The sequence below is a fragment of the Girardinichthys multiradiatus genome, chromosome 6, assembly GCF_021462225.1.
Source record: "Girardinichthys multiradiatus isolate DD_20200921_A chromosome 6, DD_fGirMul_XY1, whole genome shotgun sequence".
Taxonomy (NCBI): Eukaryota; Metazoa; Chordata; class Actinopteri; order Cyprinodontiformes; family Goodeidae; genus Girardinichthys; species Girardinichthys multiradiatus.
Window position 1 is genome coordinate 42508429 of NC_061799.1, and position 20302 is coordinate 42528730.

General features: G+C 40.5%; 1 protein-coding gene across 2 annotated transcripts in view; it reads right to left on the bottom strand.

Annotated features, from left to right (window-relative positions):
- The window catches only part of larp4b (La ribonucleoprotein 4B), a 43756-nt gene that overhangs the window by 15292 nt on the left and 8162 nt on the right, over positions 1–20302 (bottom strand). For both annotated transcript variants that reach the window (XM_047368262.1, XM_047368263.1), the window contains exons 2-3: positions 19036–19169; positions 7103–7256 (exon numbers count right to left, since the gene is read on the bottom strand). In XM_047368262.1, the coding sequence (XP_047224218.1) occupies positions 7103–7256; positions 19036–19116 (235 nt within the window). In that variant the 5' untranslated portion in view covers positions 19117–19169. The remainder of the gene's footprint in view (positions 1–7102; positions 7257–19035; positions 19170–20302) is intronic.

A 20302-nucleotide genomic window follows, 5' to 3' on the forward strand; every position in this document is an offset into this window, starting at 1 on the left:
ACTTGTGTCTGTTCTGGTTCTGTTAGATCTCAGTGCTGCATTTGATACAGTCGACCATAATATTCTCTTAGAAAGGCTGGAATATGCTGTAGGGATCAGCGGAACAGCGCTAGACTGGTTTAAATCTTATCTGTCTGACAGATTCCAGTTTGTTCATGTAAATGATAAATCATCTTTAAACTCCAGGGTAAATTGTGGAGTACCACAGGGTTCAGTAATTGGGCCAATTCTCTTTACTATATATATGCTTCCAATTGGTCAAATTATCAGGCAGCATAGAATACATTTTCACTGTTACGCTGATGATACTCAGCTTTATTTATCCATAAATCCTGATGAACCCAACCAGTTAGATAGACTACAAGCATGTCTTGAAGACATAAAAACTTGGATGACAAAAGTTGTCATCTTTGGACCGGAGTCTTTAAAAAAGAAACTGCTTAGTCAATCACTTAACCTGGATGGCATTAAATTGACCTCCGATAATAAAGTAAAAAACCTTGATGTTATTTTTGACCAGAACATGTCATTTAAATCCCATATTAAACAGGTTTCTAGGATTTCCTTCTTTCATCTCTGGAACATTGCCAAAATTAGAAATATCCTGTCCAGGAGTGACGCTGAAAAACTAGTCCATGAATTTGTTACTTCAAGGCTGGACTATTGTAATTCTTTACTATCAGGATGTCCACAAAATGCAGTTAAAAGCCTTTAGCTGGTTCAAAATGCTGCAGCAAGAGTTCTGATGAAAATTAAAAAGAGAGATATTTCTCCTATTTTAGCTTCCCTTCATTGGCTCCCTGTTAAATCCAGAATAGAATTTAAACTTCTCCTCCTCACATATAAAGCCCTTAATGATTTAGCTCCATCATACATCAGAGATCTGATTGGTCCATATGTTCCTAACAGAGCACTTCGTTCTCAGACTGCAGGTTTACTGGTGGTTCCTAGAGTCTCTAGAAGTAGAATGGGAGGCAGATCCTTTAGTTATCAGGCTCCTCTCCTGTGGAACCAGCTCCCAGTTTTAGTCCGTGAGGCAGACACCCTGTCTACTTTTAAGACTAGGCTTAAAACTTTCCTTTTTGATAAAGCTTATAGTTAGAGTGGCTTAGGTTATCCTGAGTTATCTCTGTAGTTATGATGCTATAGGCTTAGGCTGCTGGAGGACATAATGACCACTTTCACCCTCTTTGCTACATTCTCACACTACTCTCCAATTTTGCATTATTTGCTGTTATTTCAGCTTTTAACTTTGTTCTCTCTTTTCTCTTCCTAGAAGCTACACCTGGCCTGACTCTGTGTCTACCTGTGACACCTTTCTGGAGAGGGGCATCGATCAAGGTTCTGCTGGCAACAACTTAATGCTCACCTTCTACAGATGATCCACATAGCCCTGTCTTTTAGTGTTTAACCCTTTCTCTCTCCTAGACATGGCGATTGACTGAGCTTCTACTGTGACTAACTCTATGTGCTCTCTTTCAGACTCTAACCTTGAAAAATTGCTCAGAGTTTATCTGTTCTTTCTTTCTAGGTGAAACAACTAAAGGAGCTACATCCATTAACATTTACTTTTCCTTCCCATAGAAAGTACTCCTGGATCAGTGCTTCTTTGTGTCTCTGCTCTGTTCTCTCAAACCCCCAGTCGGTCGTGGCAAATGGCCGCTCACACTGAGCCTGGTTCTGGTTCTGCTGGAGGTTTCTTCCTGTTAAAAGGGAGTTTTTCCTCTCCACTGTCGCTACATGCATGCTCAGTATGAGGGATTGCTGCAAAGTCAACGCCAGTGACTGTCCACTGTCTCTACATGCTCATCCAGGAGGAGTGAATGCTGCAAGTCACTGACTGGATGCAATCTGCTGGGTTTCCTTAGATAGAAAAACTTTTTATCCAATTTGAATAAATCACTGAATCTGACTGAACTGTTCAATGGTTAGGACTAATTGAAATGGATGAACCTGACTTTTGTGAAGTGCCTTGAGACGACATGTGTTTTGAATTGGCGCTATATAAATAAACTGAATTGAATTGAAAAGTTTTCATCTGTTGACAGTTTAGCACTAATCCAGTGAAATGTCTGGAAAACAAACCTTGTCTGTTTGGCTTTTGGGCAGCAATTAATGCAAACAGAACCTCCAGCCATAAATAAATAATTTCTCTAGCAGTCAAACTAATAAAGTAGTTTCCTTATTGAATATAGGCTCAACATTAAGGCAGAAATGCAAACAAATTTAGGTCAAATCAAACAGCTGGAGAAATGATTAAGACTCAAACGAAGGATCAGAAACATCCACAGATTTTCTGGGAAGTTACTGTTTTACAGTTGAAGCGAGACACGTAACATTTTCCCCTTTCCTGCCTGAAACTTTTCCTATTTTATGTCAGTTAGGATTTCTAAAACATACTGAAGAGGTTCAACGCTGCAGGAATTAAACGAGGATTAACTGCAAGTTCATTCAGAATCTCTTCCTCATTAATGTGTACAAGAAAAATTATCTATATGTCAAAACAGCCCCATTCACAAAGAAAATACAGGTCCTTCTCAAAACATTAGCATATTGTGATAAAGTTCATTATTTTCCATAATGTCATGATGAAAATTTAATATTCATATATTTTAGATTCATTGCACACTAACTGAAATATTTCAGGTCTTTTATTGTCTTAATACGGATGATTTTGGCATACAGCTCATGAAAACCCAACATTCCTATCTCACAAAATTAGCATATCATTAAAAGGGTCTCTAAAGGAGCTATGAACCTAATCATCTGAATCAACGAGTTAACTCTAAACACCTGCAAAAGATTCCTGAGGCCTTTAAAACTCGCAGCCTGGTTCATCACTCAAAACCCCAATCATGGGTAAGACTGCCGACCTGACTGCTGTCCAGAAGGCCACTATTGACACCCTCAAGCAAGAAGGTAAGACACAGAAAGACATTTCTGAATGAATAGGCTGTTCCCAGAGTGCTGTATCAAGGCACCTCAGTGGGAAGTCTGTAGGAAGGAAAAAGTGTGGCAGAAAACGCTGCACAACGAGAAGAGGTGACCGGACCCTGAGGAAGATCATGGAGAAGGGCCGATTCCAGACCTTGGGGGACCTGCGGAAGCAGTGGACTGAGTCTGGAGTAGAAACATCCAGAGCCACCGTGCACAGGCGTGTGGAGGAAATGGGCTACAGGTGCCACATTCCCCAGGTCAAGCCACTTTTGAACCAGAAACAGCGGCAGAAGCGCCTGACCTGGGCTACAGAGAAGCAGCACTGGACTGTTGCTCAGTGGTCCAAAGTACTTTTTTCGGATGAAAGCAAATTCTGCATGTCATTCGGAAATCAAGGTGCCAGAGTCTGGAGGAAGACTGGGGAGAAGGAAATGCCAAAATGCCAGATGTCCAGTGTCAAGTACCCACAGTCAGTGATGGTCTGGGGTGCCGTGTCAGCTGCTGGTGTTGGTCCACTGTGTTTTATCAAGGGCAGGGTCAATGCAGCTAGCTATCAGGAGATTTTGGAGCACTTCATGCTTCCATCTGCTGAAAAGCTTTATGGAGATGAAGATTTCAATTTTCAGCACAACCTGGCACCTGCTCACAGTGTCAAAACCACTGGTAAATGGTTTACTGACCATGGTATCACTGTGCTCAATTGGCCTACCAACTCTCCTGACCTGAACCCCATAGAGAATCTGTGGGATATTGTGAAGAGAACGTTGAGAGACTCAAGACCCAACACTCTGGATGAGCTAAAGGCCGCTATTGAAGCATCCTGGGCCTCCATAAGACCTCAGCAGTGCCACAGGCTGATTGCCTCCATGCCACGCCGCATTGAAGCAGTCATTTCTGCAAAAGGATTCCCGACCAAGTATTGAGTGCATAACTGTACATGATTATTTGAAGGTTGACGTTTTTTGTATTAAAAACAGTCAGTCAGTCATTTTCTACCGCTTATTCCATAGTGGGTCGCGGGGGAGCTGGTGCCTATCTCCAGCAGTCTATGGGCGAGAGGCGGGGTACACCCTGGACAGGTCGCCAGTCCATCGCAGGGCAACAAACAAACAACCATGCACACACACTCATACACCTAAGGGCAATTTAGAGTTACCAATGAACCTAACAGGCATGTCTTTGGACTGTGGGAGGAAGCTGGAGTACCCGGTGAGAACCCACACATACACGGGGAGAACATGCAAACTCCATGCAGAAAGACCCCAGGCTGGGAATTGAACCCAGGACCTTCTTGCTGCAAGGCAACAGTGCTACCAACTGTGCCACCGTGCAGCCCAATATTAAAAACAATTTTCTTTTATTGGTCGGATGAAATATGCTAATTTTGTGAGATAGGAATTTTGGGTTTTCATGAGCTGTATGTCAAAATCATCCGTATTAAGACAATAAAAGACCTGAAATATTTCAGTTAGTGTGCAATGAATCTAAAATATATGAATGTTCAATTTTCATCATGACATTATGGAAAATAATGAACTTTATCACAATATGCTAATATTTTGAGAAGGACCTGTAGAAGATCATTGTCATCTCTCCCAACTATAACTTTACATTTATAAAAACATCACAAGCTGTCTTATGCAACAAACATCACATCCACACAGCCGCAAAAGCAGGCCTTAACAAACAGAATCAATCCTCACATTAAAGTGCCACCCACCTCATTTGATTGGCAGGTAATGGCAGTGGAAAACGGACTCTGCTTCCAAACAGCATACTGGTTCTTACAGGTAATAAACCTGCAATTACCTGCTTTGCATCAGCGGTTCAGTCATTAAAGGCCGACCCCTGCTCAGCCTTTTATAGTCTATGAAAGCGAAGCATTTACCTTCAAAACCTGCAGAAGCTTTATTCTGTAAACCGAAGAAAATTATTTAAATGTCCCAAAACAGCCACAAAAACACAAGTCAGAAAGTAAGCAGCGCTGAAGCTTCATGGAGACTGTCAGACAGAAGCTGATCTTCATTGAATGAGGACAGAGGAAACAGTGACTTATATTACTGGCAGGGGTCGACTCCATTTTATTTAGTTAAATTTACTCTTTAGATCCTTCACAACAATCAAATAGTACAGCTAATGAGCTTTTACAGATGGCTTATGTTATTAACATTATTACAGTAACAGCCAAACTACGCTTTGTCACTGGAATACAGACGTCGATCAGAGTCGGACCAGAACTAATTGATACTTTCAGTTTCCACATCATATGATTGGTTCTGCTCCGGCCGTGCCTGGCGGACCATATTACACCCAGTGATTATAATCATTTATGTTAACTGGGGCTGGAATATTCATGCATCATATTAAATTAAGTATGAATGATTAAAGAGGTGCTTTACTCATGACAAATGTGACACGTGGAGGAAGGCAGACGAGGAACTAAAAAACTGGCTTTAATATCATAACTCCACCTGACCCTCACGTTCAAATGAGACGCCAGCGTTTTGAGATTAAAAGAACTGCCTTCAGTGACTCCAACTGAACCTAAAAATAGGAATACTCTTTCTGGTGTTAAACCTGAGCGCTTTTTAACACGTCGGAAATTTCAGCCCGTTTCTGCTCACATTGCAGATTATGACTATTTGTTTTAGCACTAAGCTGCTATCAGCCATTAATGGTTCAGCCCGTTACAGACATGTTTTAGAGTTACTAACTAATCTCCGGCCATTTGTTTGGGTGTTGCTCCTACTATTGGAGAACCTCAGTTCTTAATGAAGCTGATGGTACCGCCATGTTTTCACTTATAAAACATTTTGCAGGAAGTGAGGGAGTTTTCTGACATCAACTTTCAGTGATCCGCAAAGAAAGGGAGAATAACTCCTTCAATCAAAGTGGACTCCGACTCATGTTTGAAAGGCAAGAAGACAGGAAGGCTTTAAAGTGTAGAAGATGCACATTTCGGTAGACTTCTTAGTGATCGCTGTGATGGATCCACTGGTTAGAGTTTCACAGCCAATAATAATGATAAGAAGAAGAAAGTCAAAACAGCTCAGTACAGTAACACCACTGAGCTTGGACTGACTTTTGGTAAGTTATAAAACAAAGACGCTGTTAAAGAATAATCGGTTCTGGTGTTATTACTGAAGACTGTTGCAAGATGAACCTTCTTTCTCAATTACACATTCCTGAGCAAGCAGGAGGATGAAGAGAGGCATCGAGCAGCAGTTCTGCCAGTGTTTGTAGACATAATTTACACAAACAGCACCAGCAGTCGGAACAAACAACACACAGCTGGAGGAACATTAAGGGCTCAAGGTAAACATATTTCAGGGGATGAAGGTTCAGGGTAGCATGATGGAAACACGTCTGTACCATACCAACTGTTCAAAGAGCAGTCTGGTTCAGTTCTTTGCAAACTTGATGATGTCTTAAGACCCCAAGATCACCAAACGGGGCCTTGAGATGAACTTTACTAAACAAATAGCTGGAAAATTATTACTAAACATTTTTTCTGTGACTGTTACAAAATAAAATATAAATAGTCACTATATTAGTGATTAGAAATGGGTGATATGGCTCAATTTCTTTAGATTTTATAGTTTGTGTCAAGATGACCGCAAGTGACCATAAAAATTCAAAGTCTTTAGGCTTTAAGTTTATCCCTGCAAACCGTCTAGCGCCTCATTGACAAATACTTGTCTAAAGGTAATATTTACTTATGGCTATCTAGACAACTTCACTAAACAAATTACACCAAGAAGCTCTACCGCGCTGTATGCAATAAAGATTCCTATCAGTCATATTTTCAAATTAACATTATTTATGGAGTCAACTGTGGAAAAAAAGCAGATCAGCCAAGGTAAGAATCCCAACTATGCCATCAGTTCATGGAGATATGAACCTCCTCTGTGTGCTTCTATCCTTTTTACTGAAGGTCAACATGTTGTTTAATATGACCTAAATAAAATCAACAAGAATTATCACGTCTCCGGGATCAACATTAAAAACGGGAAAAAGGAAACAGCAAGTTTACTTGAATCTTAATACTTTAAAACCTTAATAAATTAACAGAAAAAGTACATCCTAACGTGCCATGACAGGCAGAGGAGCGACAGTAAGACTAGAAGTTATCTGTAGGTGTGTGTGTCCCAACCGGGCGACTGACCTTCTGGGCCGGGGTCGGCTGAACTATCGCAGCCTTCCTTCCATGGCTGCAGGGCAGCAGTCGTGGTGTCAGCAGTGCCGCTGGTGTCCAGGCTAAACATGTGGTTGGCCCATGCTTTCGCATTGGGGTTGAGGTCCGAAACCTTGGCTGATTCCTGTGAGAACAACACAGGGTCTGGTGAGAGAGGCCAGGGTTCCTGCTCAGGAACACATCATGAAAACATAATTATGCTCCAAACCATCTGTGGTCTGGTTACTTTAGTTCTGACTGTTTAATGTAAATGTGATCATTTGAGGGATTATTTCTGCAATTAACCACAAAACATAGAAATAATTAAAATTTAAAGCACTCAGGCAAGCTCACATCTGAAACCCGGATTGCAAATAAATTTATAGAAAAACACCTTCCCAGAATATTACGGGAAAAAAAAACTGAAACAGGTAAAACTTCATTTACGATGTTTTTATTTTTGCAAAATAATCTTTAAAAGAAAACAAACATGGGGGTCGACATAAATATATATAGAGCTAAATAAAAACTTGACATTGTTACATTTGGATTTGCTTCAGTGTTTTACCAGCAGCTCTCAACAGTGACTTGTGTTTGAGCCCATGAGCCAGGAAGCCAGACTGTATCCTGGTGGGATTTATTGTTCACCAGCACAGCCGATTTTCCAAGACAGTTTAGTGACAGAGCACAAATAATCCGACAGAGAGACGAGAAACACAAAAACTGAACAAGGAGCTACAACTGATGACTCAGAGGAAGTCTAAACCAACCTCTCGGCCTGAAGAAAGACTCATCCCACGTACAGAAAACCGTAAACCGAATGAAACAAATAAATTACAATCAGCCTTTACATTGATTTTCTAAGTGGAACGTTTCTTAATCTGTTTTCCTTACAAGGATGAAAATATTGGATCCTCAACAGCACTGTCCGGAAGCCTGTCACTATAACAGAGAACCGAGGAAAAGAAGTCTTTTTAAATGGAAAAATGTCAAATGAATGTGTGAGGACACAGTGAACACTTCGGACACAAACATCTTTACAGGAGACATAGGTGAGAAAACTGGTGACTGTGTTGGAAACACTTTTTTACGCAGGATTACCAAACAATTCAAATCTTGGTTTTAAACGAAAAGCAACAACCGAAAGCTGCCAAAGACATCACAGGTAACCCATGGCTACCAGGAGCAAACAGACCACAGAGGTGGAGGCTGCTGCTTGTTAGCATAGAGTTCATCAGGTAAGAAAATTTTCTCTTTTACCGATAATCAGCTGAGTGGAACGTTAGTCGGCAGAACGCCACCTGTGAAGCGTTACCTGGAAATAAATCTTTAGTTGTTATCGTGAGGAAACTAACTGCTACTGTGGTGCAGTTCCAACCCTCACAATGTGAGACTTGCACAATCACTGCAACCTTAATATAAGGTGTTCTGGTGCCAGCGGTAAGGGGAAAGGGAGGGTTCCAACTCACGTTCAGAGTAACGCCGCTGGTCAGAACTAGAGCAGAAATTACAATACTGCCAGCCTGTTTATCACTGTGTCCAATTACAGTTTTGTCCCAAGCAGTGAATTACGTGCAGAATGAGCTCAACCTTTCAGGGGAGCCGGTTTGCTACGTCTCAGAGCTACAGCACTCAATTCTACTGACTTCCTCCTCACTGGACAAATGGCAATATAAATCTTCCCTTCGGGAACTTAAACTCAAGAGACAGACTTTGTTATCACTACTCTGTCTTGGGAGGACACTGTGCCCGGGTTCAACGTTTCTTGCGCGACATCATCACTCTTCAGCAACTTCTGGGTCCATTTATGGCTGCCTTGAGCTTACCTTTTCCCCCTTTAACACTTTATTTATTTCTTAATTTGAATCAAGGAAATTAATATAACTACATTAAATTACAACCCAGAAAACAATTGAAAAGTTGTAAAAACATTAGATTTGCCTTTTAAGGTTCTAAATGATTGAAGAACTCCTTATATTGTTGAAAACAATTGACGTTTTCTGAGTTAGAAAGCAGAAACGTAAGCTTTTGTCAGCCAAGCTGTAGAAAAGTCCCATGAGACTCCTCAGACCAACATCATCTGACAGGATCAGCTTCAAATAAGGGACATGGTGACCTGTGCAGGGGGCGCTGGGAGCGTCAGTGGCTTGTTGGAAATACTCACAGGATAAAAACAGTAGTTCAACCTGCACGCCTCGCAGGCAAACAGACCGTACCCCAGAGCCGTGGTAAGAGCCAGCGCATCATTAAACTCCTCAGGCACTGAAGGCCAGGAGCTTCCTGTAGAAGCTGGGAAAAAGCTCCACTCCATCCAATCCATGATTAAAACTCAAAAATAAAACATTCCCGCAGGCAGGTGATGAAAGACGTCTGAACATCCCTGTGTGACTTCAAGTTTAAAGCCAGGCTCCTCCACAGCTGCAGCTATTCTAGTGAGATCACAGGCACAGCCACGCTCCGTCTGATCCAAGCTGCTCCGTTGATTCAACAAATCTGATGACAGCGCTGAGGCTCCGCTGCCCTGGTGGGCTAGGCTGACGTTGCACAAGCTGAGTGGCTGTCTCCTCCTGTTCAGCATCCGTGTCTGCTTTTGTTTTGTCACCGCTGCACTGAGTCATTCTCCAGGAAAACACTGGAGATGTCCGTGGGGCATTGAGGCGCACACCTGGACACAAACGCAGCCTTTGCATATATTGAAGATCAACCCCAGGGCATCGTTCCAGTTAAGCCAGCCTTCATGAGTCTCCTAATGGACTACTCTGCTAACAAGCTGAGCTGCTGGGAGTAAAATGAAAACACAGTGGTACCTGTTTCCTCCTGCAGGAGTAAGAAGTTAGAAGGACAAACAGATTGAAAGAGAGAGTTACAGAAAGTGTCTGACTGGACGTAAGTAGAGCAAGAAAACACACGGTCCCTGGGTGCAGCTTCAAACACACTGCACTAACAGATCATTCAGGATGAGTCTGGCCAGACAGACGCGCAGACAGCCGACTATGCTAATGGTTCAGCCCAGCTCCAATGCTGAACTCCCACTCCTGTCGGAGCTGGCTGCCATAGAAACCCCTGCTGACATCACAGGATGTGTTTTTACCGGGCATTGCTTGACCTTTAAACATTTTAAATGTTCCTGTTCCTCACTGAGGGCAAAAAGGTTGGCTGCAGCCCTGATTAAGAGAGACTGCTTGTTTTGTGGGGAACAGATGAAGTGATTCAACGTGCGATGTGGACAGAGACGAGTTATTTTCAGTGTCATCTGAGGGCAGCTGATGTAGCACCATGTTTATTGCTCTGGTTTTCTGATGGAAGCAAGATTAGCTGGAGTTGGCAGAAAGGCAGGAATAGCAAAGATAAGAGAAGCATCTCCAAACAGCTGAATCTGAACTAATCTGCTTGTGTGCAAACCACCAAGGCTCAATATGAAGTGCAAACTGCAAGAGCATCAGTGTCACTGTCCAAGGTGGTGCTAGTTTTATATTAGGTGCATTTGCCCTCCCCTTCAGGAATCAGGGTAGTTAAAATATTGAGTTATTCGGCCACAATGAAAGAAGAACGTTTAAAGGAATCAGGATGAGCACAGTGTCAACCATGGTGGTGGCAGCAGCTTGATGTGGGACTGTTTTTCTGCAGCTTCTGCTGAGGCATTGCAACAAGTAGTTGGAGTATTGAGGGATGGCCTTTGTTTGGGATTGGTACCAAACATCTGCACCAGATCTGAAATGGAGAAATCAGGCCCTGACCTGAACCCAACTGAAAATGTGTGGGCTGTGCCTGAAGACCAGATTTGTGGTCAGACACCAAGCAATTGAAAAGAACTTTAAAAAGTCTGCAAAGAACGAGGTCATATATGCAGCCAGAGCTCTGCCAGAAGCATGTTGAAAAAGCATGAGGTTGGAATTTAAACACATTGGTGGGGATGTATGTATATATTTCAACCTGGAGGTATAATTGTGACAGTTTGTGCATCATAGAAAATATAATGTTAACTGGAAGACTAAAAAAAGTAACACAACGCAACACAAAGTGATGCAGCAATCATTGTTCTAGCTCCCATCAAAAACGGTTCTGAACACCCTACTTTAGATTTACACCTCTGACGTCCTACATGGGGCTTAGCCCAAACGTCCAGAATACAGCAAACAGAATAATTACCAGAGCTGCTTTGATGGTACAATTCATGCAGTCATTCTAGTCAAATGTTTCCCCAAAAAAAAAAAAAAAACTTGATCACGAAAGTTTTTTTTTCTAGAATCTCCAAATAAGTAAAGCACTCTGGATCCGTACAGGAGAGACAGAGGGAAGCCATGAAGGGGTACAAGCTAAAGGACGTGTGAGGGCAAGCTAACGCTACCTAATGCTAGCTTGCTGTAGTGGTCATATATACAATAAACCCAGCGTTCAACGGTTTAACGGTTGAAGATAGTTAAATAAAATATGCTGACTAGTGACGCAGCCACTACCCAATCAGTGACCAACAGTCTTCTGACGTCACGTTTTCAGTGCAACTCGGCACGGTTGGAACCGCATCCAACCAGGAACACAAAATACTAACGGTTCCACGTAACCGTTACTATGAAAAAGCGTAAAAAGCGAGCTGGGCCGTGCCGAACCGTGCTGAGAAGGGACTAGTGGAAAAGGGGCATTTGCCTTGCTTCACATCTGATCTGAATTATAAATGCTTCGACTTGAATGTTTGCAGGGATTGATAGGTCACAGTTAATTTCCAGTGCATTTCTAACACGTTTTCCCACAACATTATGTGCAGGCAAGAAAGTGAATATGGACCGGTTTCATAGAACCCTTTGGCCTGAAGGACCAGATTTTAGCTACCGAACATGCAGAAAATTTTATGAAATTATTGGCAGTTTATTTTCAGGAAATACTGTGAATTTCCTGGAACTCACTACACATGCATGTCTTTAAAAGGTTTCACATCATGCACACATTGTGGTCTAACCTTAGATTCGGAGGTAAATTAATAAACTTACAAAGTAAATTATGGTAATTACTAAGCTATTTTAATCAGATGAAATTATAGCTGCATGTCCCTTTTCTCTGACATACTCGGCTTATGAATCCATCAACTGAAATCCTGCATAAACGGAAAGATTTTCCTCCCAGTTTACCGTGGAGCTGCATCTCCTCGAGCTGAATATGTTAAAAACCCTGGAAGCTGTCCTTTGGTTCACTGATTCCTTCCCCACCCGCAGCAGCTTGTAATGAGACCTACAGCCTGAAGCATTACCCTACCAGACACCATCAGGGGTTAGTTTGCCCCCCTTCCATTTCCGCTGCCTATCTTTTTTCCAATCTTGATCATTTGTGTCCGCCAGTGGAAAAAAAAAAACAAAAATGAGAGCAAGCTCTTTCCTTATCGTGTAGCTTTCAGGATACAAACTCTTTCTACACCTGAAGGCATTCCACTAAATCTTTATGTAATTCCTTAGTTTCACATTATTTTCTATTTTAGGTGGCTGGCTAAACCCCAGCTACCACACGCCTGATCTTAAAACACCCCAAAGCAAAAATATAATTCAGACAGAAATGGTGCAGGACTTACTGCAACAGCATTGACTTTCTATGCAAACCATAAACCTTCTAAGGCCACCTCAATGCTAGGCCAGAAGACCGGCACGTCCTCCATTCAGCTGCAGGAAGAATGTCAACTACTGAACTCAACCTCAAATAAAGCAGCAGCTTGAAAGGATAGCACGATCACCAGTATTTGGTGGTATATTGTTGGCGACCACATTTAGCCCTGACAGTGACTGCAGAAGTCAACCATGTGTTACCATCAATCAAACCTGCAGGTCTATGCAGCTCCATGAAGGAATAATGAGCCACACAAGCTGTTCAAATGACCCGGCGAGACTTTTGAGTCCTCAGGCAGAAGAGTTACGCACACAGAGGTCTAAAAGTGAAACAGTCTTAAATCGCTTTGGCACGAACAGTTTTTCAGTTCTTTAAACCTCTGGATGTTTGGGTTTCAATTCCACTCCCTGAATCTAAAGACGTTTGGTAGTCATGACGCCTTACCTCTAGGTTTCATTGTCTCTTTATGGAAAGGTTTCTCTGTAGCAGATCAGTCCTGAAATGATAATCTTGTAATGTGGTGGGAATTCATGAGCACATGATTAGCCTTTAATCATCTTTCACATGAACACAAACAATAACTGCAGGGTGGCAGTGTGCTTGCTTCAATGTGATCCTCCATCAAAATTAACCAGATAAATTGGGTAAATCAGATTTTCTGACTTTAGATGTGAGCTTTCATGATAAACAGTTGAAGCTTTAATCAGGGAACCAATCCCAAAGCCTGGTTAAACAAATGTGACTTTTAATTCATGAAACATTCTGTATTTTTATTTAATTAATGTCCTGCCAGTGTTGGCATTTACAGTTCATTTCACATCAACTCACAACAAAAATGATGTCAAGGTAGTTTATAAAACAGATCTGATCGAGTCCAAATTCAGATCAATTCTAATATAATCCGCTACGATCCAGTTTAATAAAAAAAAGGCTTTAATTCTGCATCTTTTAGGGGAAATCACGACAGTGCTTTTAATTGTGCTGTGATCTAAATATGCAGGTGGAGATATTATAAATGTCTGAGCTCATTTTCTGGGAACCACAGAAGGAAAGGTTGTTGATATACCTCAGTCCATTTAAATACAATAGTTAAAGAAAAAACCATACAAGAACAGATAAATAACACATACACATTTTCTTTTTTATTTTCTCTGGGTTTTGATTGGTTGAGAGGCAGATACTTCCGGAGTGCTGATCTCTGAAAACCTAACCTGCTACAGAGCAGATTAAAACACATTAATGTTCTCTAGTAATTTCAGTTATAAATAACCCACTCCAGAGGATAGGCTGACCGGTGAGAGATTCTCCCGGTATAACATGAAGTAAAAATACCGCAGTTTCATGGTAGTGCTGTATCAACACAAAGAAATACAACATAAATGTATAAGAGGATGTTATGATTTCACTTTAAACAAAATATAATTTATTCCTACTGCGGCTGAAGTTATATTAATCATTACCTCTAATCTTTTCTATTGTATTTATTTCTGTATTTTGAGAAACTGACTTTGGTAAAAACAAAGAAGAGCTCCTCATTTAATAGTTGCAGTTTTCAGGCATTTATTGTGCAAAATATACATCTTTATCATTCTGTTCTTAGAGAATAACACTGGGAGTCCAACATGTCTGCATTACCGGGTTATTTATTCAGTCAGCACAACACTTCTCGAGTTCCCACATCATGACTGAACTTGTTTCAAGACAGCAACGTGTGGGGGAGGAGCAGCACTGTGTTACGCTCCATAAGGCAGGAGAAACCTCTGGTCATTCCAACCCTCTCTCTGAAATTAACATAACCCTTTCTGGTTGATGAGAATAAAAGCAAACCTGTCACACGCTTTTAATGTTTCCGATCTACAATGATCTACTGATCCTTTTCCTATGGAAATTTGACTGTTTTTTGTTTTATTAAAATATTGCATGTTTAATTTATTGCGAAACAAGTCAAAAATAAATAAGTCACAAAATAAATAAAAAATAAAAAAAATAAAAAAATAAGGGAAAGATTGTGGCCTGTAACTACTTCCTTTAACTTGGGAAATTTGGCCCGCTTGCCCAAACGTTTGGACACCCCTGTTCTACAGACACACGCAATAAATCAGAATATTGTTGAAAAGTTCATTTATTTCAGTAACTCAGTTCACTCAGTGAAACACATGATTTAGATTAATGACACAGATTAATTATGATTTTCTGCTTCCAGTGAATGAAAACATCATTTAATATAAGAATACTACATCAGAAAAAACAATTAAATACAGAAATCTGGGATTAATAAAAAGTATGTGTAATACCTGCTAAATTATCATTTTAAATTGTACTTTTAATCTGACAACGAGCCTCATCAGAACACATATTGTAATTTATTAAAAATGACCGTAGAACAAAAATCATCTGCATTAAATACAAGCATCAGCCGACGCGTCGTTCGTTGTTTGCTCGAGCATCGATCTCATGAACTTTGACACGGCTTCAGATTTGAATCCCATATCATTTCTTTCTCTTTGAACCATGACTGCCAAGATGTACAGAGAGTCACCTCAGTTTATTCCAAATATCACCATTATTTTACTCAGGAGGTGGAGAGAAACAAAGGAGAAGATGGGTCAGAATTTACTGTCCATGTTTAACCCGTTTTACAATTTAAACCAATCCTCTCCAAAACAAAACAGCCTGGCAGCAGATCACATTACAGAGGCAGCTAACAGTAGCATGAATCATGAAGAGTGTTTCTAGCCGAGAAACCCAGAGTCATTTGTTAAATGCTGCCGTTTCCTCAAGATCTGCGAACAAAGTGAAGAAGTGACTGATGACTGCAGCAACGCCTTGTTGGATCAGAGAGATAAACTACCGGCTCAGACGGAGCGCAGGTCCCGGTCCAACCCTTTCTAAGAATGGTTTCTGAAATAATAACAGGCTGAGTGCACATAGGCCTGGACGTATCTGATGATCAACACCTACGGTGCCCTTCAACTGTTCCAGACACACCCAGCAGGGTTTAGGTGATTTCACATGATGTATTAACAGGACAAAATGTCTCAATATTCTACTAATTTATGAGTGAGATTTCTGTAAAAACTCAAAATAGACTTTCCAATTATGATGCACTTCTTGGTTGAGAGGTTGACTGCAACAGGCTCACATTAAGTTTCTTCTTGAAACTGTTGGGAGTTTCTCAACAACACTGAGCCATCAACCTCAATGGAGCCAAATCAGATGTGATGGTCTGCTTTCCACACAGACACCGTTTCACTGACAGCTTCCAACTACACTCTACTGCTGCCTCGTATTAGGAAGGATGCAAAGTTAATATGGAAGTGATTATACATCTGGCTATACATTTTAGCACATTATCAGCTTCATTATGAGTTTATGGCAGACCAGAGAGAATCTGGAGGATAATCTGGTGATTTAAAAGATCTAATCCAAGATCCGCTTTAATTTGTTCAATAAAGTGTTTTTTTTTTCCTCATTTGCCTTTTTATTAAAATAAAATTTAAATTTTTAATTTAAAAAAAATTTATTTTATATGTGTGTTCTAAACTAGAGATATGTAAAATGTACATTTTTGCTCTGATTTCTACACCTTTCACTTCATTTTTTTATATAAAAATATGTATTTTTAGGCAATGAATTAGAAACTGAATTTTGATGATAAAACTGATATTTTAAAACATGGTTTTTAAACTGCAGATATAAAAAATGAAATGACTAAAAACTGGATATTAAAAAATTCTAAATTCAAATTTAAAAATACTTTATTAATCCCAAAGCTATTTTAAAAGTCATGTTATTTTGGCCAAGTTCAAACACTGTTGCTCTCTGCGCACAAATCCACAAGCCTCCAGCCATTTTCGGTCAAATGTCCGTCTTGCTTTGGATGCAGCAGTAGATGCATGTTTAAGCTAGCATTCAGACTGCTGGTCCGGTCCAGGGACCGGTTCAGGGATCGGTAAAAGTGAGAAAATCCATCCCTTCAGTTGGTGCCGTTTGCTTTCACACAGAGTTTTAGACCGGACCCAACAACAACAACATGCAGTTCCAACGGATTGTTTCGGGGGCAGTGTTGCTCTGATTGATGAGAAAAAAAGCACGAAGAAGAAAGTCTCATTATGGTTTCTGTTGCTACTTTGGTCTTCATATGTAGTTGTGTGCCTGCTCCTCTTCACCACTCCACATAGCCCCATGAGAGACATTTTTCAAACTCTTTCGTCTTCGGACTCACGCTCTTACTCTGTTTTTCTTCTTCTTCAACTCAAACAAGACGCAAGAGCAGCGTCACATGGTACGGTACGCTGGGAAAGGCAAGCATTCACCTGCCAGCAAACCGCTCCAGGGTCCAGATAAACCCTGCCAAGACCAGCAGTTATAACCGTGCCAGGGTACGTGCTCTGGTCCGTTTCAGGGTTCACACCGGCGTGATCTGGTCCAGAACCCGGTAAAAAGCTTTCCAAAGGTTTGGCCTGAAAGCGCTGTAACACTGCTGCTCACACCAAGAAGGTCCAAATATCAGCTGGGACTTAACGAGAAAGTGTAAACTGTTGTTAGCCGTTATCTGTCCCTGTGATATCAGGCAGCCCTAGTTGGAATGTACTCCTGTGTTAAAACTAAACATCTAGCAGTGCGTCTGGAACCTTACCGCTGCATATTTTATATTTATTTGGCTAATTAGTTGTTGTCGGTCAGGTTTGAAATGAAACAATAAAATAACATTGCTTCAAACTCTCGTTTAGTCCACTTCTTTAATGCCTTCGTACAATCCAACAAAAGCTCAAACAAAATGGCTGTTTAGTCAATGTTTGCAAACTTTGTAAAAATTCAAAAATAAAAGAAAGCATGCTGTTGGTTAAAAGGCAAAAATGCTCCATTCAGAACGGCTAATCTGCTTTTTTCTTGCAGTTTGTTTTGGACTGTTGGCTAAATATTAAAATACAAAAATAAACTCAAACATATTACTTTTTGTGTGGTTTTCTGTTAGTATGATATTTTATTTTCTGTAAAGTATAAATGAAAATTCAGAGCAAAAATCACAATATGATGTATCAAATACCTGAGTATATAAACAACCTAATGAATTAGAACAGCTTTAAAACCTCAGTGTTCACACAGAAACAGCTACAAACAAAACAATTTAAAGAAACATCCTACGAGCTTCAGTCCGTCTCCGTTTTTATCCGTCCTTCAGTCAGGATCTATAAAAACGATTTCAAACCAAACTTCTGCTCCAGTTTAAGACGCACCACGTGGTTTTCCTCTCAGCCTGCACAGCTCAACAAGTAACAACAGCTCCAGAACCAGGATGAAAAGTGGAGCAACAGCCTTGTGAAACCAGAGGAATAAAAGCAGGTCATGTTTTTTTTAGTTACAGGAGCTGCCTCCTTGTTATTAACCAAGAATTTCTTCATGATGCACAATCAGTGTGTGAAATCAGCAACGGTTTAAAGCACATAAATAGCTGAAAACCATGTGGAAAAAAACTATTCCTGCCACATAATTTTCCACCATAACAGGAGCTACCTGGACTGCTGTACACCTTCCTACTGTCAGGCTGGAGATGCGTGAACTGAAACGTATTTAAACACAGCTCTAGTTTTACCTCCACATGTAGTTTTAGAAGATAAAAGCAACAGTTTGAACTGTCAGGCACGACACAAGTCATTCCCCTTTGTTCATGTTGCTGCAAACCAAAACAGAATCAGCAAATATCCAAGACTACAGAAGGCAAACGAGACCATTTCTGACTTTTTCATGGCCCTATTCTGATCTTTTCAACTCCAAAATAATCCAAACTGTGCCACATCCATACGTGGTACTGAATCAGATAAATATCCGATGGTTTTCAACGCGTCCCCAGTCTGAACGGTCATGTTGAATTTTCCTGGCTCCGACTAGCATCCACACAGACTTCTCTACAGAAGTAGCAGTCACTGCTCCACTAATGGCCATTGTTAATAGTTGTGCTCCATTTGTTTCCTTAGCTTTCTTCTTCTTGTTATGATGTGGTCAGATTATTGGCAGCTAACAATAACACAAAGATGCCGACATCCATTATGACCTCCATAAACAGTGAGCTGCTGTGTGACGTCTACAGTCTCCCTCTGCACATGCAGGTCACTTTGGGGTCGTGAACCGTTCAGACTATAGCCTAATGGCGGACGCAGTTAAACAGCAACATGAACCACCACGCAAAAAAAAATGGATTTCAGCAAAGAAATTAAATAAAAAATCCTAAATGAGCAACAAGATCTGCTGTGTGAACGTAGCCTTAAAGCACTCAACAATGCATGCAGTCCTCTATGGAGCTTGTACAACCTGGGGAAGAACATGAAACTCACCAAATGAGAGTTCTCTTTTGCCTCTTGTACTTGCTGCACCTGTGGTTCAGCTACAACTTTCGTGTCCTGGTCAGAAGTCATGAGCCGTCTGCTTCTTGGCTCCTCAGGGAGAAGTCTCTCTGTCACCAAGTAAGCTTCAGAGGGAGCAGATGGAGAGAAAAACAAGTTAGATTTCAACAAATATCAGCTGTTATGTGTGGGCAGATGAAGCTGGCAGGGGTCAAAGGGGAGATGAAGAAACACTGATGTGACCAAGAGTAGAAGAGTTTACATGAGGTTGCAACACAGCCCTCAGGTCTACAAAATAACATTAGTATAAAATCACTGTTAGATGGCGATGGGTAGATACTGCGTAGTTTATCATTAGTCTGTGGATTATAAGTGTGAGAAAAATCTCAGAAAATGAATAACTGGTCAAATTTAGCGTAAACCCCCCAAAAAACAGCGTTGTTGAGATTATTACCATAAATGTTTGAACAGTTCTTTCAAGCCGTGCTTCCATGAGAACATCGTTAAATATGGGTGAGAATATGAGTGAATGTAAGGATTGTGTGGCATTATTTTATTCTACTTTAGCAATAGTGCAGCGACGGAGCCTATCGGTTATTATTTTAATGCAGTATTTCTGCTGAATGGAAAGCTTTTTAAAACTGTACTACAGTTCATAGAGGTTGCATTCATTTAAAAATATGGTTATTTAACTAACATCAGTCTGTAAGCCTTGGTTTCTGAAGCTCATTCTCCATTGTGACTAAGGCTGTCAGCGTACTAAAATGTAAAACTTGATTCCGGTTCCTGAGAAAAATACTGGATACCATTTTCGATACCGCAACAACATTTTTTGAAGGTAAACGCTTCTTTCTAGTTAGGAGAAAAGACATATAGACACAATATGACAATATTTTATCTTTCTTAGGGTGAAACCATTAAGTAAGGAACAATTCAGCCCTCATTTAGAGAAATATATAATTACAGTGTCACTTCCCTGTTAGCAAAACAGTAGACAAGATCACAGTTAAAGTGTTAATATTCTTTATGTTAGTGTGTACCAATGAGTCATTCATGTAATTTTATTTTATTATAATGGCTTCTCTTTAGTGAGCCACTATGTGTTTCCAATTGCCTGTAAATTTGCTGTTGACACAAATAAATGTTACAACTTAGGGACAAATAATAACTTTTGTATATAAAGCCTAATATTTTATAATAATGCCCAGAAAGAATTTAAAAAAGCCTTAAAACATATCTCTTTAAATATTTTTATATA